The sequence below is a fragment of the Dasypus novemcinctus genome, unplaced genomic scaffold (genome assembly GCF_030445035.2).
Source record: "Dasypus novemcinctus isolate mDasNov1 unplaced genomic scaffold, mDasNov1.1.hap2 scaffold_189, whole genome shotgun sequence".
Taxonomy (NCBI): domain Eukaryota; kingdom Metazoa; phylum Chordata; class Mammalia; order Cingulata; family Dasypodidae; genus Dasypus; species Dasypus novemcinctus.
In genome coordinates this window covers 416793-444271 of record NW_026688167.1, presented here as the reverse complement: position 1 = coordinate 444271, position 27479 = coordinate 416793, and the positions used below count along the sequence as shown (strand labels likewise).

Genomic DNA, 27479 nt, shown 5'->3' with positions numbered 1-27479 from the left:
TTATTAAATCTCAAAACTTGTAGGACAGAAAATTACTTATGGAGCAACTTTGCCCTCAAACAAGGATTGGGCTGAGGACCCAAGTTCTTCTCTTACTGTTCTCTAAATGACTGAAGGACAAAAATGGACTTTCTATTCCCAGGGCACATGTTTTGTTGATGCACTAATAACCCAGCCACTGAAAATTCAGGTCAGGGATTTGGGGGGGAACCAAAGAAACTGTTGTCAGCCTTTTGGGAATCCAATGTTAGACTTTAAGCTTTTAAAACAAAAAAGAACCCCTTGCTTCCAAAATCCTGGAGAAAACTGCCTTTAATGAGTGCCAGCAGCCAGGATCCATAAGGGATTGGAAAAATGATATTGTGTTTTTATCTTGCATTGTTGGCTTTGGAAAGTAGCCAGAGGCCTCAAAGCCTCAGATGTCTAGTCTCATGGTCAGCTGCCAGCTATCTGCTCAGAGAAGGAAACTCTGGGGTCTCAGTAGTACCTGCTCCCAGTTCTTCTGCCCAAGGCCCAAGAGGCTACCAGGAGAAAAGGATGGGAGACAGCCCCCAGCAAGTGCAGAACACAGACCTGGGATTGGGTGGAATGGGGGTGGTAGGTGGTACTGAGCACCACCACAATAACAATTTTAATCAGCTCATTCTCTAGGTCATGTGCCATACTAAGTGCTCATTGGGCATGACTTCATAGCATGCCTATGCGATAGGTATTTTTGCCATCATCACTCTTTTACAGATTAGGAAACTGAGGCTCAGGGATGTTAAGCAACTTTGCCAAGGTTACACATCAGCAAGTAGAGTAGACAGAGCCTATATTTTTAGTGGGTCTATAGCAAATGAGTAAGGAATGAGTATAGAAAATGAGTAAGGAATATAAATATTCCTCCCAAGAGCACTCAAAAGCCAACTACACTGAAGATCACATAAATACTGCCATGTGAGTAGGAGGGGAGTCTGGAATCTCAATCCTTCCTACAATGCTTGAATTTCCTCTTGACTAGCTTGCCAGTTCCAGCATTCCTATCTTCAGTGATACAGATTTATTTATATTGTATGACATTCCCTTCAACACTGGATATCTTTGACTATATGAAATACTGCACAGAGCTTAAAAATATCTCCCTGAAATTTCTACCTATTTGGTCTTATTTCTTTCCTTTGGGATAGCATGGAACAAATCCAACTCTTCTTCCACATAACAGTCCTTTAAGTAGGATAGAAAAAGCTGGATCATAGAGAATTCAACAAGGGCAGCAGAGGAATACAGGTGTGTGATGTTATTGACAGAGGACACATGGTTGGCAGGGAGTTCTACAGGGCATATATCCAGGGTACATAAAAATGTTTGGATATTTTCATAGTGGATACAATTTAAAACAACAACTGAGGGATGCTGAGATTCTAGCCAGGGGAGCTCTATCACAGTCCCTAAAGGAACAGCAACAATCCCCCAAGTGCAATGGCAAAGACCAAAAAAAGAATGAAGGTCCTACAATGAGCCCCTGATACTAATGGCTATGCTTGTGAGCCTGTGCACCTGAAATAAGAACAAGGCCTAGAGCAGCATTGTGCCTAAGAGTTACCTCCTGAGAGCCTCCATGTTGCTCAAATGTGGCCAATCTCAAAGCCAAACTCAGCATGTAAATTCGTTGCCTTCCTCCCAGCATGGGACATGACTCCCGGGGATGAGCCTCCCTAGCGCCAAGGGATCAATACCAAGTACCAGCTGATGACGTAACTAGAAAATGACCTTGAATAAAAGGTTCAACTTGGACCAGCAGAATATCTCTGTCTACGTATAATAACAGCAGTTAAAAATGCTTTTTGACCTAAATCAAGGGGGAAATGGAAAGGACAAATGACTTTATATGGTTATGAAGTCTCTAAAAAAGAGCTGGGAGGTTATCAGAGGGGTTGCCCTTATGCACACCTGAGTAGAGTCCCAGAGACAGATAAAGTAGATACAACCCTAGGTATTGGTTCTTCTGAGAGCTACAGAGACCCACAGGTTCTACGGTCATGGCAGATGGAGTTCAGTGCCATGTCAGTTGGCCCTTCTTTGGAGTTGGTGTTTCTGTGTGATGGAGCTGACTCAGGTGTGATCTCTTTTCACAAGCCTTTCCTGTTACTTTACCAGAATTGTAGTTGGTGCTGGGGTTTAAGGTATAATCAGGGGATCTGAATCTCTGGACTGACCATATGATAGCCAGGTCCTGAGCCTCAACAGACTTCAGCTCCTACACTCTGGTTTATTGGACTTACCCCACTCAGCTAACATGGAGTTGAAGAATGTCAACCACCACACCAGGGAGCCAAGAGTGCCTACAACTGAAAGCAGGAGGATTGCATCCAGCATCCATGTGGAATCTAAGCCCCCTCTTAACATAAATGTAGAGTGGACACAACCAATCCAAGGTCCACAGGATGGAGGAATAGAATATGGATTACAGTGGACTTACTGATATTCTATTCATGAACTATTGTGATTAGTAATCGAAGAAAATGTGTCATTGGTGTGGAAAAAGTGGCCATGGTGGCTGCTGGGTGTGGGGAATGGGAGGAAGAGATGAGATGTGGAGGCGTTTTTGGGACTTGAAGTTGTCCTGGGTGGTGCTGCAGGGACAATTACCGGACATTACAGGTCCTCCCATGGTCCGCTGGATGGAATGTGGGAGAGTGTGGGCTATGATGTGGACCTTTGACCATGAGGTGCAGCGATGCTCAGAGATGTATTCACCAAATGCAATGAATGTGTCATGATGATGGAGGAGAATGTTGCTATAGGGGGAGTAGTGGGGTAAGGGGTGTGGGGGGGTACATGGGGACTTCATATTTTTTGAATGTAATATTTTTTAAAAATGAATTAAATAAATAAAAATAAAGAACAACCAAAAAGAAAAAGAAAAAGCAATTCTAGTCCCTTCAAATGTACCACTCCTACTTGACATCCCACCCACCCCCCAAAAAAGGGAAAAAACAATAATAAGACATTTATTCACTTCTTTATACTCTCCATCAACATTGCCTGAATACCAACTACAGATCAAACACTTGCTTATCTAGGTTCAGTGGGTACTGTGGAGCTTAAAATACAGGAGAAAAGATAAAAATATGCAAATATTTATATTACAAGGTAGAAAATTATGAAACTGTAAGAATACCTGAAAGAATGCTCTGCAGGCTCAGAGGAGCAATCTTTTCCACTGGTGATATGTGAAGATGACATTAAGGAGGTGATGTTAAGTGCTGAAGAATGGGTAGTAATACTGACCATCTCTCCTCTGAAGAACTGGGTGATCAGACGGTTATGGGGTAGGTAATAATGAGAGCACTGGACTTAGAATGGCTCTGCTACAGTGTAGCTGTATCGCTCCACACTTCGTTTTCCTTGTCTGTAAAATGGAGCTAATAACACCTATCCTGACTATCCCCAATTTGCCATGAGGATCGGGTGCAAGGATTTTAAAGTTAAATAAAAATAAGAAGGAATTGCCCCCGCATGTGTAGGGAATTGTTAAACCCTGTTTTCTTGGATTGGGAGACTACCCTGAGACATCCACAATGTAGCGAGAGCTGGATGAATCAGAAGACACCTGCTTTGATTATAGCCCCGTTGAGAGACTTCTATTCAAGCAGAGGGAGAAGAAGGAAAACTGAAATGCCAGAGCCAAGTAACACAGTCTTCATGGGAGCCATTGCAACCAAATAACCCCAATTTCTTGGCACCATCTCATTACAGAATAATCCTATAAGACATGATCAAAGAAAGGATCAACAGCTCAAGCATATTATCAGCCACCTAAGCCTTTAGAGGAGAAGGCCCACTGAGATGTAAGGATACTTAAGGCATGCCTGAGAGGTTTTCCTGCAGTTAGAACTTCACTAATTGATAACCAAGCATCAGTAATCTCTCCCTCTGGCTCACTATTACCAACACCTGAGAAACGAAGAGACAGTTTCATGTAGAGTCAAGGGTCTGACACAGAAACCTGACAGAGATGCATGGTGAGATTTTCTGCAAGATTATACCAGACACCCTTTTGCCTTTAATCATGGATATGCTCTTGGACGGATACTGTACATGTCCACATGGTCAATCAACAATCAATAGTCATTTATGGAACCTTATATGAATCAGGGATCCTTTAGATCCAAGGGAGAGAGAAACCCAACTAAAATTGGCTAAGTGCAAAATAAATTAATTGGTGCATATAGCTAAGGCTGGAGTAGATCCTGGTTTGAGATTGGTTGAATGAAGGTACTCAAACAAAATCATCGAGAATCTGCCTCTCTGCAACTCTAAGTTCTTGTTTCCTCAGTATTGGTTTCATCCATTTTATTTTGCTTTGTTTTGCTTTGTTTGTTTTGTTTGGTGGTGGTGGAGAAAGAGAGGCACTGGGTTCTCCTATTTGCATCCGCAAAGCACTAAGTCCTATAAGGAAAAAAGCAAGCCTCTTTCCAGAAAGACTTTGAGTTAACTGAGACTGGGTAGCCTTGGTTCACATGTTTATTCCTGAGGAAGTCCCTGTTCCAGGATAGGAGTACATTGATTAACCAGTCCTGAGTCAGGCCCTACCACCACCTGGATCTTGGGCTGACCTTGCCCAATCCATTTGGACTGACAGTAGGTGAGGGAGGGATGTTTCTTAAGGAAAATTCAGGTTCTGTTACCAGAAGAATAAGGAATGGATGCTGGGTGGGTAAAACAATGGATATCTATTCTTACAACTACCTAGGTAGAAACCAATAAATGGAAATCCACAGTAAAGTCATTAGTTTTCTTTTTAAGGGAACCATTCTTTAATTGAGAGATCGTTGCCACATGTAAAAATAATAGAAAACCTAATTGACTATAACATAGGGCTAAAGTGTTCACTACAGATCATAAGTCTAAAAAAAAGGATCTTAGGTGTTAGAAGTGCAGACTTGGAGTTAGACCCTAGTATCACCAATCACCTGCTATAACAAAACAAGATTCTTTATCTCTCTGTGCTGTACACATTATTCTGTAAAATAAGAACAATAATAAGATCTACCCCATATGAGAGAATGTATCAGATACCTGAAACCAAGTGCATGTCACATATTAAATCAACCCGTAGGATTTCATTCATCTGCTCAACCTACAATGTGCCAGAAAATACTATAGGTATTGGCAATACAGTGGGAAAGAAGAAAGTCCATATTGTTGTGCTGCTTATATTCTAAAAGGAGTAAGTAAATACATAAATGAACCAGGAATTTTTAGAAGATAGTTTTAATTTTTTTGAAAAAAAAAAACAGAATGAATGATAGTATAGTTTTAGGGAGGATGGTCATAGAGGGCTTCACTGAGGCAGTAATATTTTACCTGAGATCTGAGTGACAAGAAGGACTGACCATAAGAAAATCTGGGCCCAAAGACCATCATGTGGGAACTAGAGTAAAAAATGGTCTGTAGTTTGATGAAAGAAGGGTAGAATGGCATGAGTTATGGTCCGAGAGGGAGGTCAGAGCTGGTCATATAAGCCCATGCTGAGAAATAGTATTTCATTCTAAGTGCAAAGGAAATTCAATGAAACAATTTAATATTAATTTTAATGATTTCTCTGGCTGATGTATGAAGAACAGACTAAGAGTTGGGGAGCTAGAGATGAAAAAAAATGCTTAATAGAAGAAAAGAAGTAGAAAAGTAACAGTTAATCCCTGAATAAAGCATAAGGAGAGATATATATAAAAATGGACCAAAAGCAAACCAGTTGAGGGGAACCATGAAATGGTGCGGAATAGTGACAGAAGTCCTTCAGTGGCTCCTCAGTTTCTCCTGACTATGAAAGAATAATTTTTTTAGGAATTACTGGAGATTGAACCCAGGACCTAGCACATGGGAATCAGGTGCCCAACCACTGAGCTATACGCACTTGCTGACAGAATAATTTTTAGCAAACAAACCCTCCTACTGAAAACTACTATGAAAGCTGGATTAAAAATAAAGTCAGGTATCTGAAGACAATGGAACCAAGGAAGCCATGACTTAAATGGTCACAGAGAAAGAAAACACATTGAGGTGGGTCCTACATTGATGGTTTCCCCACACAGGGTTTTTCTGCTTACCATTGCAGGGTACAAAGGCAAAACAGAAAGCAGTGGCCTATAGTTTACAGCAGTTTAACTGGTTTACAAAGACACAAACATTAGTCAAAGGCAGTCAGAAACTAAGAAGCCAAGATCCCAGGAAAAAAGGAACCATAAGGAAATGAACTCAGCATTCTACATCAATTAATTTGTCAAACCTTAGGCTGCAGAGGTTGAGAATTCAAGTAAATAGTAGCTTATGACCTCTTCCAGGGGGTGAAATTAATTTCTCTTCAGTTGAGTATAGACTAAACTTAATTATTCATTTCCAAGGAACAGAATATAGAATTGGGAAAATAGTAACTTTACATTGGAGAAACATGATAGGCATTACCTTAACCAACTTGTCAAGGTTGACATCAATAGCAATAAGACATGTTGATATGATGTACCCCCTGATATCATGTGATGAGGACACTTCACCTCTGTGATATTTTCCCCAAAACTTATAACTTCAATCTAACTAAAGGGAAAATATCAGGCAATCCCAAATTGAATGACATTTTACAAAATATCTGACCAATAATCTCCAAAACTGCCAAAGACATGAAAAACAAGGAAAAACTAAAACTTCGTTACTGTTCAGAGGAAACTAAGGAGGCATAGTGACTAGGTATAATGTGGTACCATGGACTGGGTCCTGGAACAGTAAAAGAACACTAAGGGGGAAAAAACACAAGCAAATCCAAATAAAGTCTACAGTTTAGTTAACAGTAATGTACCAATATTGATTTCCTAGTTTTGAAAAATGTACCATGGTATGCAATATGTTAACATTAAGGGAACCAGGATGAAGAGTATATGGCAATATTTCTGTTGATCTAAAATTATTATAAAATAAAATGATTATTTTTAAAAGCAGCTGACAAGAAGTACTTCTGTACTTCTAAGCTAAGCGAAGATTTGTCAGGCTCACAGTGTTGAAGAAACAAAAATTAGACTCCAGGGATCAAGTGGAGATGCTGGCTTTCAGTTGAGACCCTGAAGGGCTAATCTCAAGGAGCAAGGCAAACCAGAAACAGACACCCTTCTCAAAGCCTGAAACACAGTTCCAAATCATCTTGATCCATGATATAATCAAGGTGATCTGTCCATGTTCTACCTGCTTACCAGAAAATTTAATCCTCTCCAGAAGAAAACATGATCTAGAGCCACTATAATTTTTCATATACAACTTAAGATATTCACTCCAAAAATACCAGGCATGCCAGTAAACAGGCACAATGACAAAATTCCAAGATAAAAATCAGGCAATAGTGTCATACCTATAGATCATTTGAATTTTTTCCAATTATCAGACAGGAACATGAAATAATAATATTCATTAATATGTTCCAGAAAATAGATGAAAGGATAGATAATTTCATCAGGAAACTGGAATCTATTTTAAAAGAAAAAAATAAGCAAGTGGAAATTCTAAAGCTGAAAATTAAAGCAGTTGAAATTAATTCGATAGGTATAAAGGAAGACTAAACAGGGAAGCGGCTGTGGCTCAATCAGTTGGGCTCCCGTCTACCACATGGGAGGCCCTGGGTTCGCATCCTAGGGCCTCTTTGGGAAGTTAGGCTCGTCCGCGCATCACGGAGAGCCGCCTGGCCCGCAAGTGCCGTGGAGAGCCAAGTCAGCAAGATGACACAACAATAAAAAAGGGAGACAAGTAAAAACACAGAAGAGTGCACAGTGAATGGACACAGCGAGCAGACAGCAAGCAAGCCACAAGGCAGGCTGGGGGGGGGGGGAATAAAATAAAAATAAAATACAGACACACAGAAGAATGCACAGTGAATGGACACAGAGAGCAGACAGCAAGCAAGCCTGGGAGTGGGGGAATAAAAAAAAAACTAAACACAGCCGAAAAGAGGATTAGTGAGAAGAGTTTTTAAGAAAAAAGGTCCAGATTAAAGCAGAAAGAAGTGAAAAAAAAGAATAGAAAATAGCATAAAAAGGCAAATGGGATATGGTAGAATGATCTAAAATATGTTCTAGGTCTACTACTGGGGTTCTAGAAGGAGAGGATAGAGTGAGGAAGAAGCAAAAAAATTCAAAAAACTTGATGAACCCCAAGCAGAATATTCATAAAGAAAACAAACCTAGGCACATCATATAAAACACACGGGGAGAAGCAGACATGGCTCAACTGATAGAGTGTCTGTCTACCATACGGAGGGTCCAGGGTTCTATACCCCAGGCCTCCTGACCCATGTGGTGAGCTGGCTTACGCGCAGTGTTGCCGCATGTAAGGAGAGCCGTGTCACAGAGGGTTCCCCCTTAGGGAACCCCACACACAAAGAGTGCACCTCTCATGGAGAGCTGTCCCATGTGAAAAAAGCACAGGCCACCCAGGAGTGGCACTGCACACACGGAGAGCTGACACAGCAAGATGATGCAACAAAAAGAGATGCAGTTTCCCAGCACCGCCTGATAACACAAGCAGATGCAGAAGAACACACAATAAATGGATACAGAGCAGACAATGGCGGGGGGGGAGGGGCGTAAAGTGAGAGGAAATAAATAAAATAAACCTTTAAAAAAACAAACAAACATGGGAACCAAACACAGAAAATTCCTTTAAAAACCACCAGGAAAAAAAAAGATGTCATAATTTAAATTCTCCAGGTGTCACTCACATTTCCCAGGTGGTTCTGAAGTTCCATCTTTAAAGCACAAAGAACACACAATTGTTTTGTAATAAAAAGATAGAAAGTAAATTCTCTGAGTTGCATTAAGAAAAAAAAGATATATTCACTTGAAAGGATCAAAAATTAGATTTTCAGCTGACTTTTCAAGGATATGATAGAAACCAGGAAGCAATGGAATGACATTATTAAACAGTACACTTTTCAATAACTCAAAAAAAATCAAAGAATAAAGCACAGAGGATATTAGAAAATATTTTGAATGAACGATATTGAAAACACAACTTATCACAACTTGTGTGATGCAGCTAAAGAAAAGCTCAGGGGAAAACTCAAAGCCTTCAATGTATATACTATAAAATAGGAAAGGTTGAAAATTAAACATCCATTTTAAGAAGTCAGAAAAATGACAAGTAAACTAAATCCAAAACAAAACAGGATTTTGAGAACAGAAATTTATGAAATAGGGAAGCAGCTGTGGCTCAATCAGTTGGGCTCCCGTTTACCATATGGGAGGCCCTGGGTTCATGTCCCAGGGTCTTCTTGTGAAGGCAAGCTGGCCTGCACCCTGCAGATGATGCAAAAAAGGGAGACAAACAGACACAAAAAAACTGCACAACGAATGGACACAGAATACAGACAGCAAAAAAATAAACCTTGGGGGGGGGGAGTAAGTAAATAAATAAAATTTTTTTTAAACGTGTACCATAGAAAATTTTTAACTGGTTATTTGAAGTGAGCAATAAAACAGCTAATCTCTTAGAAAAAAATAATCAAAAGAGAGAAAGTGCACATTCCTAATGTGAAAAATAAAACAGTAGACATTACTACAGATTTTGTAGACTCTAACAAGATCAACGTACAGATCCCTAATGTGACAAAAGAGAAGATATCACTACACATTCAATAGACACTAACAAGATAAGAGGCTATTATAACAAATTCATGCAAATAAAAACAAAAATTTAAATGAACTGGACAAATGCCTAGATAATTCAACTTGCTAAAATCAGTACAAGAAGAAATATAAAATCTGAATAGAAAAAAAAATCTGAATCGTCATATATCTATTATATAATTGAATCTGTAACTTGTGTGATGGATTTTATAATCCTTCCTCTAACAAACCTCCAGGCTCAGATTACTTTATGAATGAACACTTCTAAACATTTAAAGAAAAAAATAACACCAAATTACATAGACATTTCTAAAGAACAGAAAAAGAGGAAACACACAACTTATTTTTAAGATTATGGCAACTATTAAACCAAAACCTTAAAAGACACTTTTAAAAAGAAAAATTACTAGTCAACCCCTGTCATGAAAAAAGGTGGTGTCATTTAGGCAAAACCCAGCATAATAGGAGTAATAAAGGTCAGGATAGTAAATACGTTTGGCAGATAAGGCCTGCAAGGAGATATAAGGCAGGTTTCCAGGGTGCTGGTAATATTCTAAGTCTTGATAATAGTTAATGCTCATTTTGTAAATAATTTACCAAAACTTATGCATTATACATATGCATGGACTTCTATTTTAATTGGTTTTAAGAATTCAGTACAAGAATCTCTTTTCCTCACAACCTCTCTCTCAAGCAACACCATCTTGTGCTACCATATTGCATGATTTCTAGCACATAGAAGGTAGTGAATAAATATTTGCTGAAAACTGAATGAAAAGTCTTTTGTTAGATATGTAAAACCTCAGCATAGTGACAGACACAAGACAGGTATTCAATGTATATATCTTTGAATAATTGAATGAGCAAACTCAGAAAAACCATATCCTCTGACAAGCCTTTTTTTTTAAGATTTATTTTATTTATTTCTCTTCCTCCCCCCGCCCCATTGTCTGCTCTCTGTGTCCATTTGCTGTGTGTTCTTCTGCGTCTGCTTGTATTATCAGGCAGCACTGGGAAACCGCGTCTCTTTTTATGTTGCGTCAGCTCTCCATGTGTGCGGCGCTACTCCTGGGTAAGCTGCACTTTTTACACATGGGGCAGATCTCCTTGGGGGGGCGCATCCTTGCACATGGGGCTCCCCTATGCTGGGGCACCCCTGCGTGGCATGGCACTCCTTGCATGCAGCAGCACTGTGAATGGGCCAGCTCACCACACGGGTCAGGAGACCCTGGGTATAGAGCCCTGGACTCTCCATATGGTAGGCGGATGCTCTATCAGTTGAGCCACATCCACTTCCCTGACAAGCCTTTTTTTTTCCTCTCCCCTTCCCCGCCACCCCCCTACCACCACCACCCAGAGTTGTCTGCTCTCTCTGTGTCCATTCACTGTGTGTTCCTCTGTGTCCACGTGTATTCTTGTCAGCAGCACCCGGAATCTGTATCTCTTTTTTTGTTGTTGTGCCATGTTGCTGTGTCAACTCTCTGTGTGTGCAGCGCCATTCCTGGGCAGGCTGCACTTTTTTGTGTGTGCTGGGCAGCTTTCCTTACTGGACGCACTCCTTGTGTGGGGGGCTCCCCTACGCGGGGACCACCCCTGTGTGGCATGGCACTCCTTGGGCGCATCAACACTGTGCGTGGGCCAGCTCATCACAAGGGTCAGGAGGCCCTGGGTTTGAACCTTGGACCTCCCATGTGGTAGGCAGATGCCCTATCAGTTGGGCCAAATCTGCTCCCCAACAAGCCTTTTTAATAGCAAAGTACTTGGGAAAGCAGCAGAAGATGCAAGACCCAATAAGGACATGGCTGAATAAACATGAAAGAAGATTTAAGAGAAGACTGTGAAGAAAGTAGTAGAAAAGAGTCAGAGAAGATCTGAGGGAAAGATGGAAATGAAACACAAGGAGAGAATGAAAAGTTTCATATAGATGTCAAGTTTCCAGATCCCAGAGAACAAGTATAAACTTGATGGTAAAAGAAAATTGGGAAGTCCCTGGGCAAAAAGCCAGGGTCTGATCAGCATTCCTAAGAGGCATTTCATCCTTACTGATCTTACTTTCTCTTCTTCTATTTTAGATCTTAGAGTGAAGGGTTGCAAAGTCTGGAGAGACAGGAGTCCTGGCTTCTAAATTCAGTTTTATAGAGGCAACTTAAGTCAGTCATTCCTCATCCCTGGGCTCTGTGTGATTAATCAGTAAAATAGGAGGAAAGGTCTCTTGACATTTTATGCATCTACTCCTCATGACTAAAACTTCTCCTGGTGCTGCTCAGATTTCCCAGGTGGTTCTGACTTCCCTTCTTTAAAGCATAAAGAACAGACAATTGCTTTGCAATAAAAAGGTAACAAGTGCATTTTCTGAGTTGCGTTAAGGTTGGCAGTATGCCTCCAGTTCCTTGGAGGAAAGCCTCTTCCACAGTCCCATTTTCAGACCCATATTCATCATAATACTTCAGCACAATTAGGCAAGCTGCTCAGTTGCTCCAAATATCCATCTCTCTTTACAAAGTATCATTGAAGCCTGTCAAAGCATGTTGAAGCATTCAGGACTCTCCTCTGTGAATGTCATCATGAACAGAGGTTTGTCATTGTGTTAATTGCATTAGTAGCTCAGGACAACATATATTATCTCACCTGATTAACACTGTTCCTTCCTCTTCCTTTCCTTTCTTGCCCTTAACATGAATCATTATGTCCTTAGTTCATTTATTCACTAATTCATTCTTGCAAGAACTACTTACTGAGCCCCTCCTATGTGCCATGCACTGTGCCAGATGCTGGGCATATACCAGTAACAAGCCAAATAGTCTCTTCCTGCATAGATTGCCTTGACCATCTCTGTGAATATGCTTCATCTTATTTGGAGCAAAAAAATAATAATAATAGTGGAAAGATTCTTTAGCTATAATTAGGGTACCAGTTATCTTGACCTCACTAGACAAAATTGTCCTCTTCTATAAATTAAAGTTTTGAAGAAGACCATCTCCAAGAATCTCTTATACAGTGTTTTTTTTTCAGTTTCCCTCTAACTAGTCTCCCTGCTTTCATATTAATGAAAGTGTTCTGCTCATTTTATTGTAAATATAGTAGCCAGACTAAGCCTGCTAAAACATTGAGTTAGATCTTGTTATTCCTCAGCTCAAAACCCCCAGTGACCTCCTGTCTCACTCAAGATAAAACCCAAAGTGATCTAGCTCCCCACTACTTCTCTAGCCTCATCTCTTCTCAGTCTTCCTCTCACTCACTCCATTCCAGTCACACTAGCCTCCTGGGTGTTTCTTGTACACTCCAAGCATACTCTTTTCTCAAGACCTTTGCATTTGCTATTCCTATCCCACTATCTGGAATGCTTTCCCTCCATTACCTGAGGTTCACCTGGATCATTCCCTTACTTCCTTCAATTATTTGCTCAAATGTCACCTTTTCAGAATGCATTCCTGACCTGACCTCCTTATATAAAATACCACTTCCAAAAAACACTTTTCCCCTTACCCTCCTTCTTTTCTTTTTAATCCTTGTAATTAACTGACACATCATATATTACTCATTTACCATCTGTTACCCTCCACTAGAAGATACATCCTATTGGAATAGGGATCTTTGCCTGTTTTGTTCCCTGCTGTATCCCCAGTGCCTAAAATAGCACCTGACACATAGTAAATGCTCAGTAAATGTTCATTGAATGAAACTCTTTAGTAATAAAATCAGTCTCATGGTGTGTCAAAAATTATTCATACTTAGTAAGGCTCATATCTGGCTACTGGGACCTAAAAGGAACAAGTCAAGTATTGGAATTACACTGGAATTAGGATACACAGAATACTTATCAATAGAAATGATCCAGGGGGAGCAGATGTGGCTCAGGCAGTTGGGAACCCACCTCCCACATGGGTCCTGGGTTCAGTTCCCAGTGCCTCCTAAAGAAGACAAAGAAACAACAAGCAGGCAATGAGAAAAAACAATGAGCAGAAAATGAGAAAAAAAACAATGAGCCAACAATGAGCAAGACAACAAGCAAAACAATGAGTAGACACTGAGCAACAACAAAAAACGAGCAGAGAGCAAATGTGGCTCAAGCAGTTGGGTGCCCACCTCCCACATGGGAGGTCCTAGATTCAATTCCTGGTGCCTCCTAAAGAAGAAACAAGCAGACAATGAGCAGAAACTGAGAGGGGAAAAAACAAGCAGACAATGAGTAAAAACAATGAGTAAAAAGACAAGGAAGCCATCTGGGAGGGGGAATAGAAATGGACCATCCATTGCAGCCAATCCTTTGCATTCCATGAAGATGTTTTATTTCACACCATAATAAGTCACAATAAGATTAGACCTGAATATTTCTTCTATGCAACTTCTTGTAGTGAAAAAAGTGGGCATCATTGTCCTCATTTGACTTATGCCCAGAGAGGTTTACTCATTTGTCTAACATCATCCAGACTTTTTGAAGAAGAGCTAAAAATAAGAACACAAATTTCTGACCTCCAAGTTCACAGTTGTTTATTTCCAGCAGTGACCTACACAAGAATAGGAAGATTTGGGCATACTGTCTAGAGGAATAAGGAAGATGTGAAGTATAAGGTAAAGAGTGTAGAGGAATGATCACCAAGGACTTTTTCCATTGAACTCCTGAGAATATTGCATGTTCTATGAGTTCAAAGTACTGTTTATCTTACATATAGTCATATCCCCAGTGCCTGGCACAAGCTCAATTTGTGTGTGCTGATTAAAGTATCAGCCTCATAACAGACAGAAGCCTCCTAGAAAACAGGTACCCCGAGTAATAATTATTCTTATCCTCTGCACAAGTCACATCCTTGGAGACATTCCTACACACACACACACAGCATCCCTTGAAGGAGAAGAAAAATAAACTTCTATGCACTGTATCCACACCTCCCTGTACAGGGGCTTCCTAACCAGGTCAGGAGCAAGGACAAAATTGCCAGCTCACAGTTTGTTTCGAGACCTCTAGGGACACCACACTGACACACACAGAAGCATATATATATGCTTATGTGGACAGAGGCCAATTTACAAACACAAATGCATAAATACACATACCCACCTCAAATCCACTTCAGGATTAGGTAGGGTACAAATCACAAATTAATATATATACACACAGAGATACACCTCTGGTCTTGCCCAAACATACATACAGATGGACACACATACATGTACAAAAGTACATGCACAAAGCTAAAGATAATAGTATTTACTCAAGGTGTGACTGTGATAATTAAATGGGGCTATATGAAATGCACAGTGTGTCTGGCATATAAAAAACATAGTAATAAAGGTTAAGCTAGCAGATATATAGATAATCAGATTCACGTGAGTGCACACCTTCAAAGCAAAACTTCCTTTTCAGTCACCACTCAAAACTCCATGGAAATTCTCAGCAGCCTACCCCAGTCTTGACTCTTTGAGCCAATAAAAGAGAGAATGGTGTGGGGTGTGTTACTGCTGTGGGGAGAATCCCTGCTGGTAGGAGACTGGCAGTCAGAGCTTTCCAGAGTTCCTTCCTTGGGAGAGAGCCTGGACCTGGAGAAAGCTGAGCTGATAAGAACTATTCAAGGGCTATCCAGCCTCCAAATATTCAAAAAGAGGGTATTCTAAAGCTACTAAGAAGGTTTGTTCCTTCTCAGGAGCCTGCTGGGAAAGGAGGCAGTCCTACCCCTCCCCGAATTCCAGAGAGTTCAAATCAGTGAGAAAATCCTGCAGAAGCTATTAATCCAGAAAGGTCCCATAGCTCAGAAGAAATCTGATTAACTCCACTCTCCAAGCTGGATGCTAGACTGGAATATACGGCTGATTTCTGAGGCTCAAATAAGGTGGGGAAAAAAAGAGGAAGGCAGGAGGAAGAAAACAGAGAGAGAGAGAGTAGTAATTACTGGACACCTGTGTGTACAACTTGGCTCAGCCGTTAATTTGGAACAAGGCACAATTTCTCTTATAAGATGTGAGTGAAACTGTCTCCTGTCCTCTTAGAAGAGGGTATATCTTCCTTATTTCCAGAAAGGGTGCTGTGCGGTGACCCTGGAATTTCTCCTGCATTTTCTAGCTACAATATATCTATCATTGACCAGACTTCTTTTTGAAAACCTCTCTTTTCTTTCCAGGGCCAAATATTTTAACTTCAGAGCTCAAAAGAAACTCAGGGATCCTGTTCAATTCTACCCTTTTAAAATGAGAAACTGAGCCAAGAAGCACGTCTGAACTGGGGGGGGGGGGGGGGGGGGGGTTTACTCACACACACCAACATTGTTTAAAATTCAAGGAAATATTTTGAGAGCGCTCCAAAGATTAACTCCATAACCTCCCCTATCCCACCATTCACACTCAGAGTTGAAGGGGCGCAGATCTCCTCCAGCACACTAAGCGTTAAACTGAATCCAGAGTCTAATACGCGATTGGCCAAATTCCGGGAGAGGATCTGGTTTTTGCAGCCGCGGGCCAATGAGCACCGCGAGTGGGAAGGGTTTGAAGATACTAAGGAGTTTTTCCCCCTTTTTTTCTCTCCACCCCCTCCCATCGACCACCGCCCCCCCCCAACCCCCACACGCCAGTTTGTTAAATTAATGCAGTAAGAAAGTCTGAAGATCTGAGGGAGTCCTGGCCAAAGGAAGATGGGAGGGCACAGAAAACCGAAATGCATCTGAACCTCTGGACTCCTGAACCCCGCGGGGTCGCCATGGACCCCGGCAGCCCATGAAACTTGTCCTGAGCTCTCTCATGCCCGCAGCCCCGAGCGATGGGACACCTTTCCTGCAGCGATCATAACTTATTTGGCTGGGAGCAGAAAACAGGAATCGCAAGGCGACAGCAGACGGGCACGTCTGAGGCAGGGGAACGAGATTCCGGGACTCAGTCGCGATGCACCAGCCTGGCACTCTCCCTGGGATTTAACTGAAGGCAGCGCCGTCAACCGCTTTCTCCTAGCCCCTACCCCCAACCCACCCCTTCAGGCCAGCCCAGGGGCATAAAGCCCTCTCTCTACCTAAGATGCTCGCCCAATCTAACGGTCCAAGGCTAGCGCTCTAATCTCCACAGAAGATTTTTTTTTCTTGCATGGAGCTGGCCGTTTAAACAGAAAAACAGGAGTAAAAAGGAAAATATACCCACCCCCAAAGGTGCCTCCCCAGCGCCGCAGGGAGCCAACAGACACGCTGGAGTTTAACAAACAGCAATACTCTTCGCGCTCCTGAAAAGCAGGGCTGGACGCTCTCCGTGGTGCTGAAACGCTTCGCGGCCGACGCTGTCCGTGGTACCTTATAATCCCTTGCTCCAATTTCCCCTGGGGCTCTTCCCCCATATCCCTGTCCCACCTCCTCTTAACATCTGGATTCTTTTTCAATAGCTCGCTGGTTTTCTAAGTTCCAATTTGAAACATTTTTTGCCCCCATAACTCGTGGACTACAAAGCACAAGGACCTGAAAAATGTACAGCTTCAATACTCTTCGACTCTACCTTTGGGAGACCATTGTATTCTTCAGGTATGCTATTTTCTACTGACCACATCACTCTGATGGAAATGGGGGGAAGAGGCAGGGAGAATGACTCTGTCCGAGGCCCCCTCATTTGGGGGGAGGGGGTGTTGTATACCGCTGCAATCGGGTCCTTCATCCCCCTCCCTCCCCCCTCCGCCGCCCGCAGGGTGTCTGGCTTGTGCGTGGAGGTCTGAGACAGTGGCTGCTCTGGCAGCTGTTTGTTTCTTGCTGTTTGTTTGTTCTTCCACCCGCTACACCCCTCACCACTGGCCCCCAGCCCCCCTGAATATTGGCTCACACTCTGCTGAGGACTTTAAGGGGAAGCTTTAAGAGTTACTCAGTTTAATTAGGACTGCATTCTCTCTAACCGCAGTGCCGAAAACCTCAGCTCTCGCGTTTGGGAGCCAAGTGACAACTAGCGGTGACGGAGAAGGTTGCACTCGAACTCGCTGGACACAGAACATTTCATTTTCTCTCCTTTTTTGTTGTTTCTTTTTCTGCAGGGGTGATGACTGAGGTTTAGTGTTTGGAAATGAGTGGTATTAATAATCTCAGCTTGTAAAGCCCTCGCTTTGGTGCAAAGAATCTATTTAGGAATAGATACTGGGAAATATTTTCCTTTTGAAACTTTGACTCCTTCTTCTTGCCCCCCACCTTTCCAAACTCTACTTTGTTAATCCAGCAGTTGCAGATCCTGAACTGATTGGCAATTCTGGTTTGTTTTTGTTTCTTAATTTATGCCTATCCCTGACTCAGTAACTGAGTACCCACATTCATTGTCTCCCAGGTTAAAATTTTCTGCCTACAGGCTTGCATACTTATGTTAGTTCAAGTGAAAAGTGAAAAATCACCTCTTCAGAAAGTATTGAAATAGATAGTCCTTTCATAAGTGAGTGAATCATGCTGTATTCAGAGATGGTTATGATAAATTCCATTTACATGAATTGAAAAAATTCTTCTTCTTCTATGACCTGCAGGAATCATTAATCTTACTCATTTTAGATGCCTGTCTCTCATGTCTTACCAAGGCATTGGATTAACAGTCATTTGAAAACCCAACTCCAGGTTGTTTTTAAATAAGTAACCACCAAATCTTATCCTCTCCTCTCATAAACCAGCAAATAATTCTTGTTTTGTTACATTGCAGAAAACTATACATATGAACCAATTTGACTAATCCATTGGTTGATTAAATGAATGACACCCATTGTAAGGTTCTACATGTGAGCCTCTCTTCATGCCTTTCTCTTTGGGTAGAAAAAGACCCCCTTTCTCTGAGATACCCAATGATAAAGCTTCTAATCTCCATTTCAAATAATTCTTTGATAGGCCACAGTCCTGCCCACAGATCAGAATGCAAATAGAGAGTGAGAATAAAAAGTACAACCCATGACCTGGTGAAATGTAACAAAACGTAGCTAGTTTATGAAGGAAAGGGCAGGAAATGTCTTCTTAACTTAATAAAATTAGATCTTTTCTCCCCTGACATGTAGTAGTAGTGCAAAATGCTGGGACGATGGCAAATTTGGTAACATTTGTATGCAAATTTATTCTCTGCTTGGCTTACCAGAGACAGAACTGAACCAAAGAGATTAAGAAGCAAATTAATAGTACCAAGCACAGCACATCTTATCCCCTCCTAACCCTTTTTTCTTTATGAGCAATTTGCAATGCTTGATTTTCCTCTCCCAGACATTGCTTTTCACAAAAAGGAGATACATTCTAAAAGATTTGCATTGTAATCATTTTGATAAGGTTGAGTTAATTCTTCAAGTAAACTGGTGGTAGCCTATAAGGAAGCATCACTCTACATCTCTTTCCCCTACACAGGTTAAAACATACATGAGCTACAATGAATGTGAATATAATTCCATGTGTTTTAATGAAAGAAGAGTCTTGACTATGAAGAGCTGGAAAAGGGGGTGGTACCATTGCACTTGCAAAATATAGGAACGATTACTTCTGAAACATGAAAATAATGAAAATAGGAATTGAGTTAGGGAAATACCCTCACAATTTTTCCAGGGAGATGAAAAAGAAAGATCTCAAGGAGGTAAAGTGAGTAGGCTGCCTTTGTTCAACTGGTATTTTCATTTCTTAATCTCTCAATTTTAAAAAATTTTAGGTGAAAATACAAAAGTATTAAAATCTGAGGGCTCATTAGAATATACATGGGGGTCAATGGAGACTGGCTGCTTCCTAGCAGTTCTGTGTGAATAATCCCTTCTTCCCCAGAGGACAGACATCGTGTTGGAATGAACCAATCCAGTCATCTAAGGCACACAGGTACTGCTTAGATTAAATGATGCCAGCTGCTCACTTTGTTGGGGAAATTTGGGGCCCAGGGAAGGAAGGCTTCTCAATAACAGAAGTGCTGCAGCATCAGCACACAACCAGCAAAATGGCAATAATGACATCAAAACAAACAAAACAACAATTGAAGTGAGTGAGGCAGAAATCTCCTACAGTGCCGACACAGAAAATGAACTGAAGCCTTAGAAAGAGCTGAGGGGAAAAGAGATACAGGGTCCTGGGGAACAAACAGCATTGCAGTGTTGATTAACTGTCTCCATAAGTAAAAGGAGATTATTTGGCTGAAGTTCCTGCTCCAATATTTTAGAAGGCTATGGCTCTAAAATTCCTTAAGTAATATTCTAGGATTCAATAACCTAAATTTTGTTTCTTTATTTTCATTTGAGGATTGGTCAAAATCAATAAGAAAATATATGTTTTTTATGGTACAAATACATTCTTTACAAATCTCCTTTTAAGCCAAAAGGAACTTGGCTTTGATTTCCAGAGTCCTAACAGAGGTATATGACTAAGAAGGGCCCAGTGTCCCCCTAAATTATTGTGCCTTCTAAGTAATTCAAATGGGCCCATGATATATAACAATGTTTCCCAACCTTGGCACTACTGACATTTTGAACTGGAAAGTTCTTTGTCACGGGGGCTTTCCTGTTCATTGCAGGAGTTTAGCAGCATCCCTGGCCTCTACCTACAGATGCCAATAGCACCCCACATCCCAGTCATGGCAATCAAAAATGTCTCCAGACAGTGGGGAACAAATTGCCTACAGTTGAGAACCACTAATATAGAATGACCAAGTTTTTTTAATCAGATATTCTGATGCCTAATTATAATGAAGAGATAAATCTAACTTCTTTAAGAAAATATCCCTCATGAAATACATAAAGCACCCAGTAAAGCAAAAAGAAAGAAAGAAAGAAAAGAAAAGAGAAAAGATACCTGTATGTGTACTAGGTCTAATTAACGGGTGGTTTTCCCAAAAGATGATTGCATTTTCTTCATGCACCACTTCCAGCCCCCATTCTAGTACATGCTTCCTTGCAAAGGGTTTTGTACTGAGTATGGTACTCGCTTACTAAGAAAGGTTAAACCTTGAAGGGAAGATGTTTCTATCCACATTAGGGTCAAAAGAAACATGGCAAATAAATTATTCTATATCTCAGTCTTGAAAAACCACCTAGTTGAAAGGTAAATGAACTTTCTCTTGAGGTGTTGATTCTGGCTTCCTGGTTCTCAGGCTTGCCAAGGGGATAGATGACCATCTTGATCTTTTCCTCCTGGTGATATAGCTGTTTTCTGCCTCTAATCTTATCTTTGCATTTTGGGCACTATAGAGTCTAGGAGTTTTGAAAATAGACCAAGGACTCTTTCCTATGGAAAGAAGCCCCCTAGGGCAATTTTACATTAAGCCCCATCAAACATCAATCAATCCACCCCCTTCTTGGGCTTCAGAACCATGACAGAGAGAAAATAAAACATCAGGTTTTTAATTCCAAGGGACAACTTAGACAAAGACCCTGGGCTGGTCAATGGGGTTGTGAACCAACACAAAACTTCTGGATATTGACAAAACTGGTAATAACATATCAGGGAATATTTAGGTAATTCATTTTTTAGGGCACCTTGTGAAAGATGTTGCACTGGGAAGAACAGTTGGGTTATGATCTGAGAGCCTGTGCTTCTAGACTCAGCTCTGCTCCCATCCTTCACCATGATCTTGACAAGGCTCTTCCCTTTGTGGGGACTCAATTTTCTCATGAATCAACTCAAATGCCTGAATTAGACACCTCTAACTTCCCCTCAGCCTCTGATAAGTTCTTCCTCAAAGACAGGGGCCCATATCCCCAAAGACTCAGAATGAATTTGCTTCAGTGGTGACTCTGCCTTCGTTTTTTCACCAGTTATTTATCACATGACTATGTGTCCAATTCAAAACTAGGAACTCTGCAGGGAAGACAGAGGTGGCAAATATCACCATCACTGTCCTCACAGAAAGGGGAGACAGTCCTCCATTTAAAAGTACATTAAAACCTTTTCCCCTCTGCTGAGGATCTGCAGAGCGCCCCTCCAGGCAGCCTGTGTGTGCTTCCTGCGACAGCATCACATTTACGTGGGCATCATTAACTTTATTTCCTTCACCAGTTGGCAGAAGCCAGAATGATTTTTAAGATGGATGGCACTGTCTCCACGCCTGGCCATCTTGACGTTATTCTGCAGGTTTTGAAGCATGCTTTATGAGCAATGCAGCCCTGGCCCAAAGAATAGGAAATCTGGGCTCCAGAACTTAGCTAGTGGCATGGCCTTGAGAGGGCTTCATGACCTTTTTGGACCTCAGTTTTCCCAATTGCAATATGAAGATATTTGATAAATGACTCTCTAACATCTTTTTTAGCTGTGTCAGCCCAGGATTATCTCTACCAAATTCTCCCCTGATAGCACAGTGTTGATTACAGCTATTGTAGCATATTTTAACTCTTATAAGAAGTAGCAAATTGAGTTATATTCAGGCTCAAAAGTCTGAAGGAATTGAGGATCCCAGTAAGCAACATCACTCTTTGGAGAATTATCCCAACTGAGGTGCAATCTATTGACAGATCCCATAAATATGGCAGTTCCCCCAAGGAAGCACTTAGTATGAAGAGAACATGCACCTGATCACTGCCCTTCTAGATCTGAAATGGCATGTGAAAAGAGACCAAAGTTTTCTAAACATTTTACCAATGAATCTGTTGGGTTTCTCTCCCTCATAAAGCCTATGTTTTTAAAAATTTGTTTACCGAATCCCATTAATCCTCAACTTATTTCCCCCATCTCTGTTATTCAAAAACATAATTACCAGAAATACTGAGCATCAAGGGATAACAAAATGCCACCACACTGAGTAGACCTAAGGAAAAAAAAAAAAAAGATGTGATGCTTTTTACTTAGTCTATAGTGCTTTGTCAGAAGTAAATATGCAATTTGTTAGAGTCTTTGAAATGTTTAAAATGGATGCTGAGTCCTGATTACTATTTTATGAACCCCCTGGGTATCCAGGGACCCCATATCAGGAAACATTAGATTCGATTTATTCTATATAGCTCCAAGGGAAGAATTCAAGTAAAATTGATAGATAATTTTTTTAAAAACACAAATTCTGACTAAATACAGTTCAGAATTTTCTAGCAGCTCTGTCAAATCATGCAATGGGCAGAGTCAGAGGAAGTGAGGCTCCCTGTCAGTGGCAGTGTGCAAGCAGAGACAGGAAATCCTCCTCCCAGGAGGAATGCAGAAGAAATGCAAGCTTCTTTTGTGGATTAAAATTTGTAATTTGCTGCAGAAGAGTAGAAAAAATGCAGGTCAGAGACAAATCCTCCCAATACCTATGTTTCCTTCTTTCCTGATTCCCAAATTACCACCTGATCTTTGTAAGCTCTCTGGATCATGCCATAAATTCATTTGTACCTTTCTTTTCCTTCTTTATGGATTGGATGATGAATAAATTGAACAAAGAACATATACACGCACAATGCGACAAAGGATTATTAAAAGGAAATCACCTTGGTTATGTAAAAGACTAGTTTTAAGAAATGAGATCCTCAGAATAAGAGAGTGTCAGAGCCAGAGGACCTGCCAGAAAATGCACTGGGCCACGGACAAGGCCACCAGCATGATGATGTCCACAGGACTGATGGCATGTATCCCTGATGGCCTCTCAGCCTTGAGAGTCTCCTCGTTAAAGCCTAATGCTCAACTGAAAACACCAAAGAGCCAGCCAGAAAATTCATTCAGAAAGCTCATTAGAACAGAACACTGCTCTGAGATGCCAGGGAGAGGGGCTTCTCCACACAGTGCCTCTGCTTTGTAAGGCAAGCCCCTATGAGGGGTGCTGAAGCCCCAAAGCTTTTGAAATCCTTCATAAAGGATCCCTTTGTGGATTTCTGAAGTTGAATTTCCCGAGGCTAATTCAGTGCAATTAGATTAGCACTCACTGCCTTTGAATTTGGCTGTTTTCAGTGTCCGGAGCTAAATGAGTTTACCTTCTTAACGGGGAGCTGCCGGTCTTTAATCCCAGAGGTGAACTAGGCAGCATCTTCTAGGCAGCGTTCTCTCTTGTCTCATATACTGAGCAACCCACAGATACCTAAAGACATGATTTTGCTCTCATCCTGGCAAGATCCATCCTCAATTCCCCCACTAATTCATCCTCAAAGAATTACACTTTCCTCCAGAGACTCTTAAGTATCAACAAAATCAGTCTTAAGGCAGGAAGAGCCCTTACCAGTCCTATAATTCAACAGTTCTCAAACCAAACTGTGTGGGACTTGTCAAAAATACAGATTCCCAAATATCATACCAAACTACTGAAACAGAATCTCCCAGAACGGGGACCCAGAAATGTGTATTTTTAACAAGATTCTCTAATTAGGGCTTTTCAACCCGAGGATCTCATCAAAAATGGAGATTCTAACTCAGGATGTCTGTAACATCCCTCGGTTGATGGTGATGCTTCCACAGACCCAGCGTTTGGGTATCAAGGCACTAAGTGGTTCTGACTGGGGACCCTTGACATAGACCAAACCAATTATTTTGCAGATGAGGAGATTGAGGCTCAGAGAGAATAAATGACTTTCTCAAGGTAATAGAGTGAATTGCAGGACTTGCAAAGCCATACATAACCATGCACATATGCCAAACTTATTCCACTGCATGTCCTCCCTAGAGCCCATATGCTGTGGACCTTACCACTGTATTCCCCTTTCATCAGTCTTCTCACATACTGTTCCCCCTCATAAACACAAACACACTCTCACCTCGAGAAGGGTTGCACAGGGAGCCATCCCTGAACTCCTAGTGCACCAAAAGCTTTCATTTACACAGCTGGGAAACCCGACTGTGTGATGCTGGATAAAAGGGAAGAGGCCCGCGAGGAATGAGCTTTGAAACCTGGCACCACGGGGCTCTGGGGCACAGAAGTGAGAGTCTGTTGGGATTGACAGAGGAGGTGAATCTAGTGGTCAGAGGAGGTGATCTGTGGTTTATTTCTCCAAGGTTGATCTCACTAACCTTGAGTATATGATACTACCAACCTTGCATAACTAGAGGCTTGCTTAGATCTCCCAGATGTTCAGAGACTGCTACCCCGTTCTACCATCGCTCTGACCTCAGGACCATGTCCTCCCTTCTCCATGAATTTGACCTATCGGCCTTTCTGCAAATCATTTCAGTATCTTATACATCAAAGAGAGTAGCTGCTATGATCTTCAGCCTTGTGAGAACTGCGTGTTTATTGCTGTGTGCTCAGTTCTGCAACACTCCCCAGCTCCAGAGGAATGCGTCACAAACCTCACTGCCAGGCAGAATTGCAGTACTCTTACAAAAGTACTTCACAGTTTGTAGACTATTTCACATCCACAATTCCATGAACCTCCTGATCACCTTTAAATATAGATACAGGATAGTGGTTACTTTCTCCATTTTAGATTTAAGGAAATTAAGACTTGGAGAGGAAAAGTGACTCACCTAAAGCCGTATTGTTAATCTCAAGGTAATGTCAGGATTCAAACACAGATCTACTTGCTCCAAGCTCACCACACTGCCCCTCCAATATGTTTATTGCTCTTAAAGCTGCAGCCCCTGTGAGCTGTTGCAGGTACCAGGTTAATTGGCTTCACCTTCTGCCAAGGGGTACAGGGGTGGGATGAAGCCTAGGTGAGCAGAACTGGGAATTTCTCACCAGTCTTTGGTTTGACAGTCATATTTTTCCCATTCTTGTTCAGATAGGCATTTCTTTTTCTGCTTTTGATCACTTTTAATTGTACAGTATATGTATACATTCTCTTTTTAAGGAATTCTAATATTAGATTTATGCCTAGAATTCCATTTGATAACCACATCCAATCCCAGGTCCCACTCAGCTGTATTGCCTTAAGGGGTATCCTTCTGGATAAATTTTTATTCAAACACAAACACATATATATTTACAGAAATATACATATTATTGTGTCATGGAAACATATTGCCCATATAATTCAACAATTGCTTTGTTCACATATCAGTATGTCTTGGGAAGCTTACCTTTGAGGCATACTGCTCCACCTGATGGTTTTATCCTCTGCAGAGTGTTTTCTGATACAAATGTACCAATTGCTTCCTAACCATAAGTGTTGCAATAATCACAGTGTGCCTACATCTTTGTAAATACATATGACGTTTCTCCAGACAGATAACAAGAAATGGAATTGCTGGGGCACAGAGCATGAGTATCTTTTATGGTAATATGGTAATAGATACTGGAGGCAGACATTCCTTTCTTCCTGAACCTTCTCTTCTGCCCTGCCTCTTGATGCTCCAGCTCAGCCTTCACTGCCACAATTTTCTAAAAATAACCATTAGTACTTATCGAGTGTTTATCGAATACTAGGTACTGTGCAACATCATGTGACTCATCTCATAGTCTTCACAAAAAATCTGGAGGTAAGTACTATTATATCCCCATTACACAGGGAACAAAACTGAAGCCTAAAGAGGTTATATAATTTTCCCAAAGCCAGATAACTAGTAGGAGGCAGAACTAGGATTCAAATACAGGTCTGATTCCAGATAACGCTCTTTTAAACACTGTGCTACCATTGTTACTCCAAGAATCAGGGTGGTGAAAGGAGGAGACCGAACTAGATAAGGGAGATGGAGGCAGAGAAGAGATGGATTTGCTTTTCCAGATAATAAAGGGTTTCAGATAAAAATTAACATACATCCTTAAGCAGATATGAGAATTCAACTTCTACCTTCCACATAGGAGGGATATTGTACTCCGCCCGCATCATGAAAGCATATGGGCAGAGATGGACCACTGCAATTCATCCCTTCTTCTTCGCCCCACCTGCCTGGAGACCAGAATCACTCATTTAAAAGAGCTGTCTAGGATTATGGGAGAAAACTTCTGAGTTGGAAGGTCAGAAAGAAGGGCAGAGTGATCTCTAACCCAGGAAACAGAATCTTAAAAGCCGCTGGCCCCTAGTTCTCAGACCACAGACCTTTCAGGTCTCACTCTCCGACCCTCACACACAGAATGGAGCTGCCCAGGCCCGCGTCATCCCTTTGTTAAGGATCTCCTTACGGGCGCCTAGAGAGGCAGCACAGCTGGCAAGGTTGGAGGTCTCACCACAGGCCCCGGGTTTTCCACTCCCTAAGCAGACCTGAAGGGTTCCTGAGAACATCTTTTGGCCAGGAAACCATGCCCAGTCCAGACGAGGGTGGAGGGGCAGGATGGGAAGGCAGGGGGTCTGGGCCAGCGCTCATTAAAACAAGAGGCTTTACTCCAGATGTGGTCTATGGGACCCAAACAATGCTTCCTTAGACACCTATTCCCAGGAGCTCCCTGAACGAACCACAGACCCCTCCAAATGTGTCTCTAGCAGGCCTGTTGCTAATAGAAGGAAAAATCCTGTAGAAATAGACTTTCCTAACACCAGCTTCTAAAATAGGCCTGCTGGTTTTGTTTTTTGTTTTGTTTCATTTTGTCTTATTTTTACAATATTTGCTGTAAAATATTTATATGAAATAGAGAGATACAAAACTAAACTACCCAAAACTAAAATACCCAGAAATCTCAATTCCTAGGCTAAAGCACTTAACAGATTGATATCTATCCTTCCAAATGATTTTATTTACACAATAATAACAAAAACATGAGTACTTACTATGTGCCTGGCACTTTTCTAAGATCTGACTATGTGTTAATATATTTAATCCTCGGCACAATATTATAGAGTACATATAAAGTACATATAAAGTATATTCATTCCATTTTGCAGATGATAAAATGAGAAAAACAGACAGGTTAAGTGATTTTTTCTTGGATCACACAGCTTAGAATTTCCAGATTGGGATCCAAGCAGTCTGGCTTCAGAAAGCATTTAACCACTGTGATAAAACAATAAGCAGTTTCTGTTTTATACAAGGGGATTACACTAAACACTAGGTTCTGCAACTTGCTTTTCACTCTCATCAATATCTTTTCAGTGTACATACAGATGTATCTCATTAATTTTTA

The 27479-nt window shown here is 41.3% G+C and overlaps 1 protein-coding gene across 2 annotated transcripts in view; it reads left to right on the top strand.

The window, feature by feature from the left end:
- The first annotated feature begins 16165 nt into the window (after positions 1-16165).
- GLRA1 (glycine receptor alpha 1) overlaps positions 16166-27479 on the top strand; it is a 93373-nt gene continuing 82059 nt past the window's right edge. Inside the window, exon 1 of one of the 2 annotated variants that reach the window (XM_004453452.3) lies at positions 16166-17140. In XM_004453452.3, coding sequence (XP_004453509.1) covers positions 17085-17140 — 56 coding nt within the window. In that variant the 5' untranslated portion in view covers positions 16166-17084. The remainder of the gene's footprint in view (positions 17141-27479) is intronic. The other variant, XM_004453451.2, reaches the window with a different exon arrangement.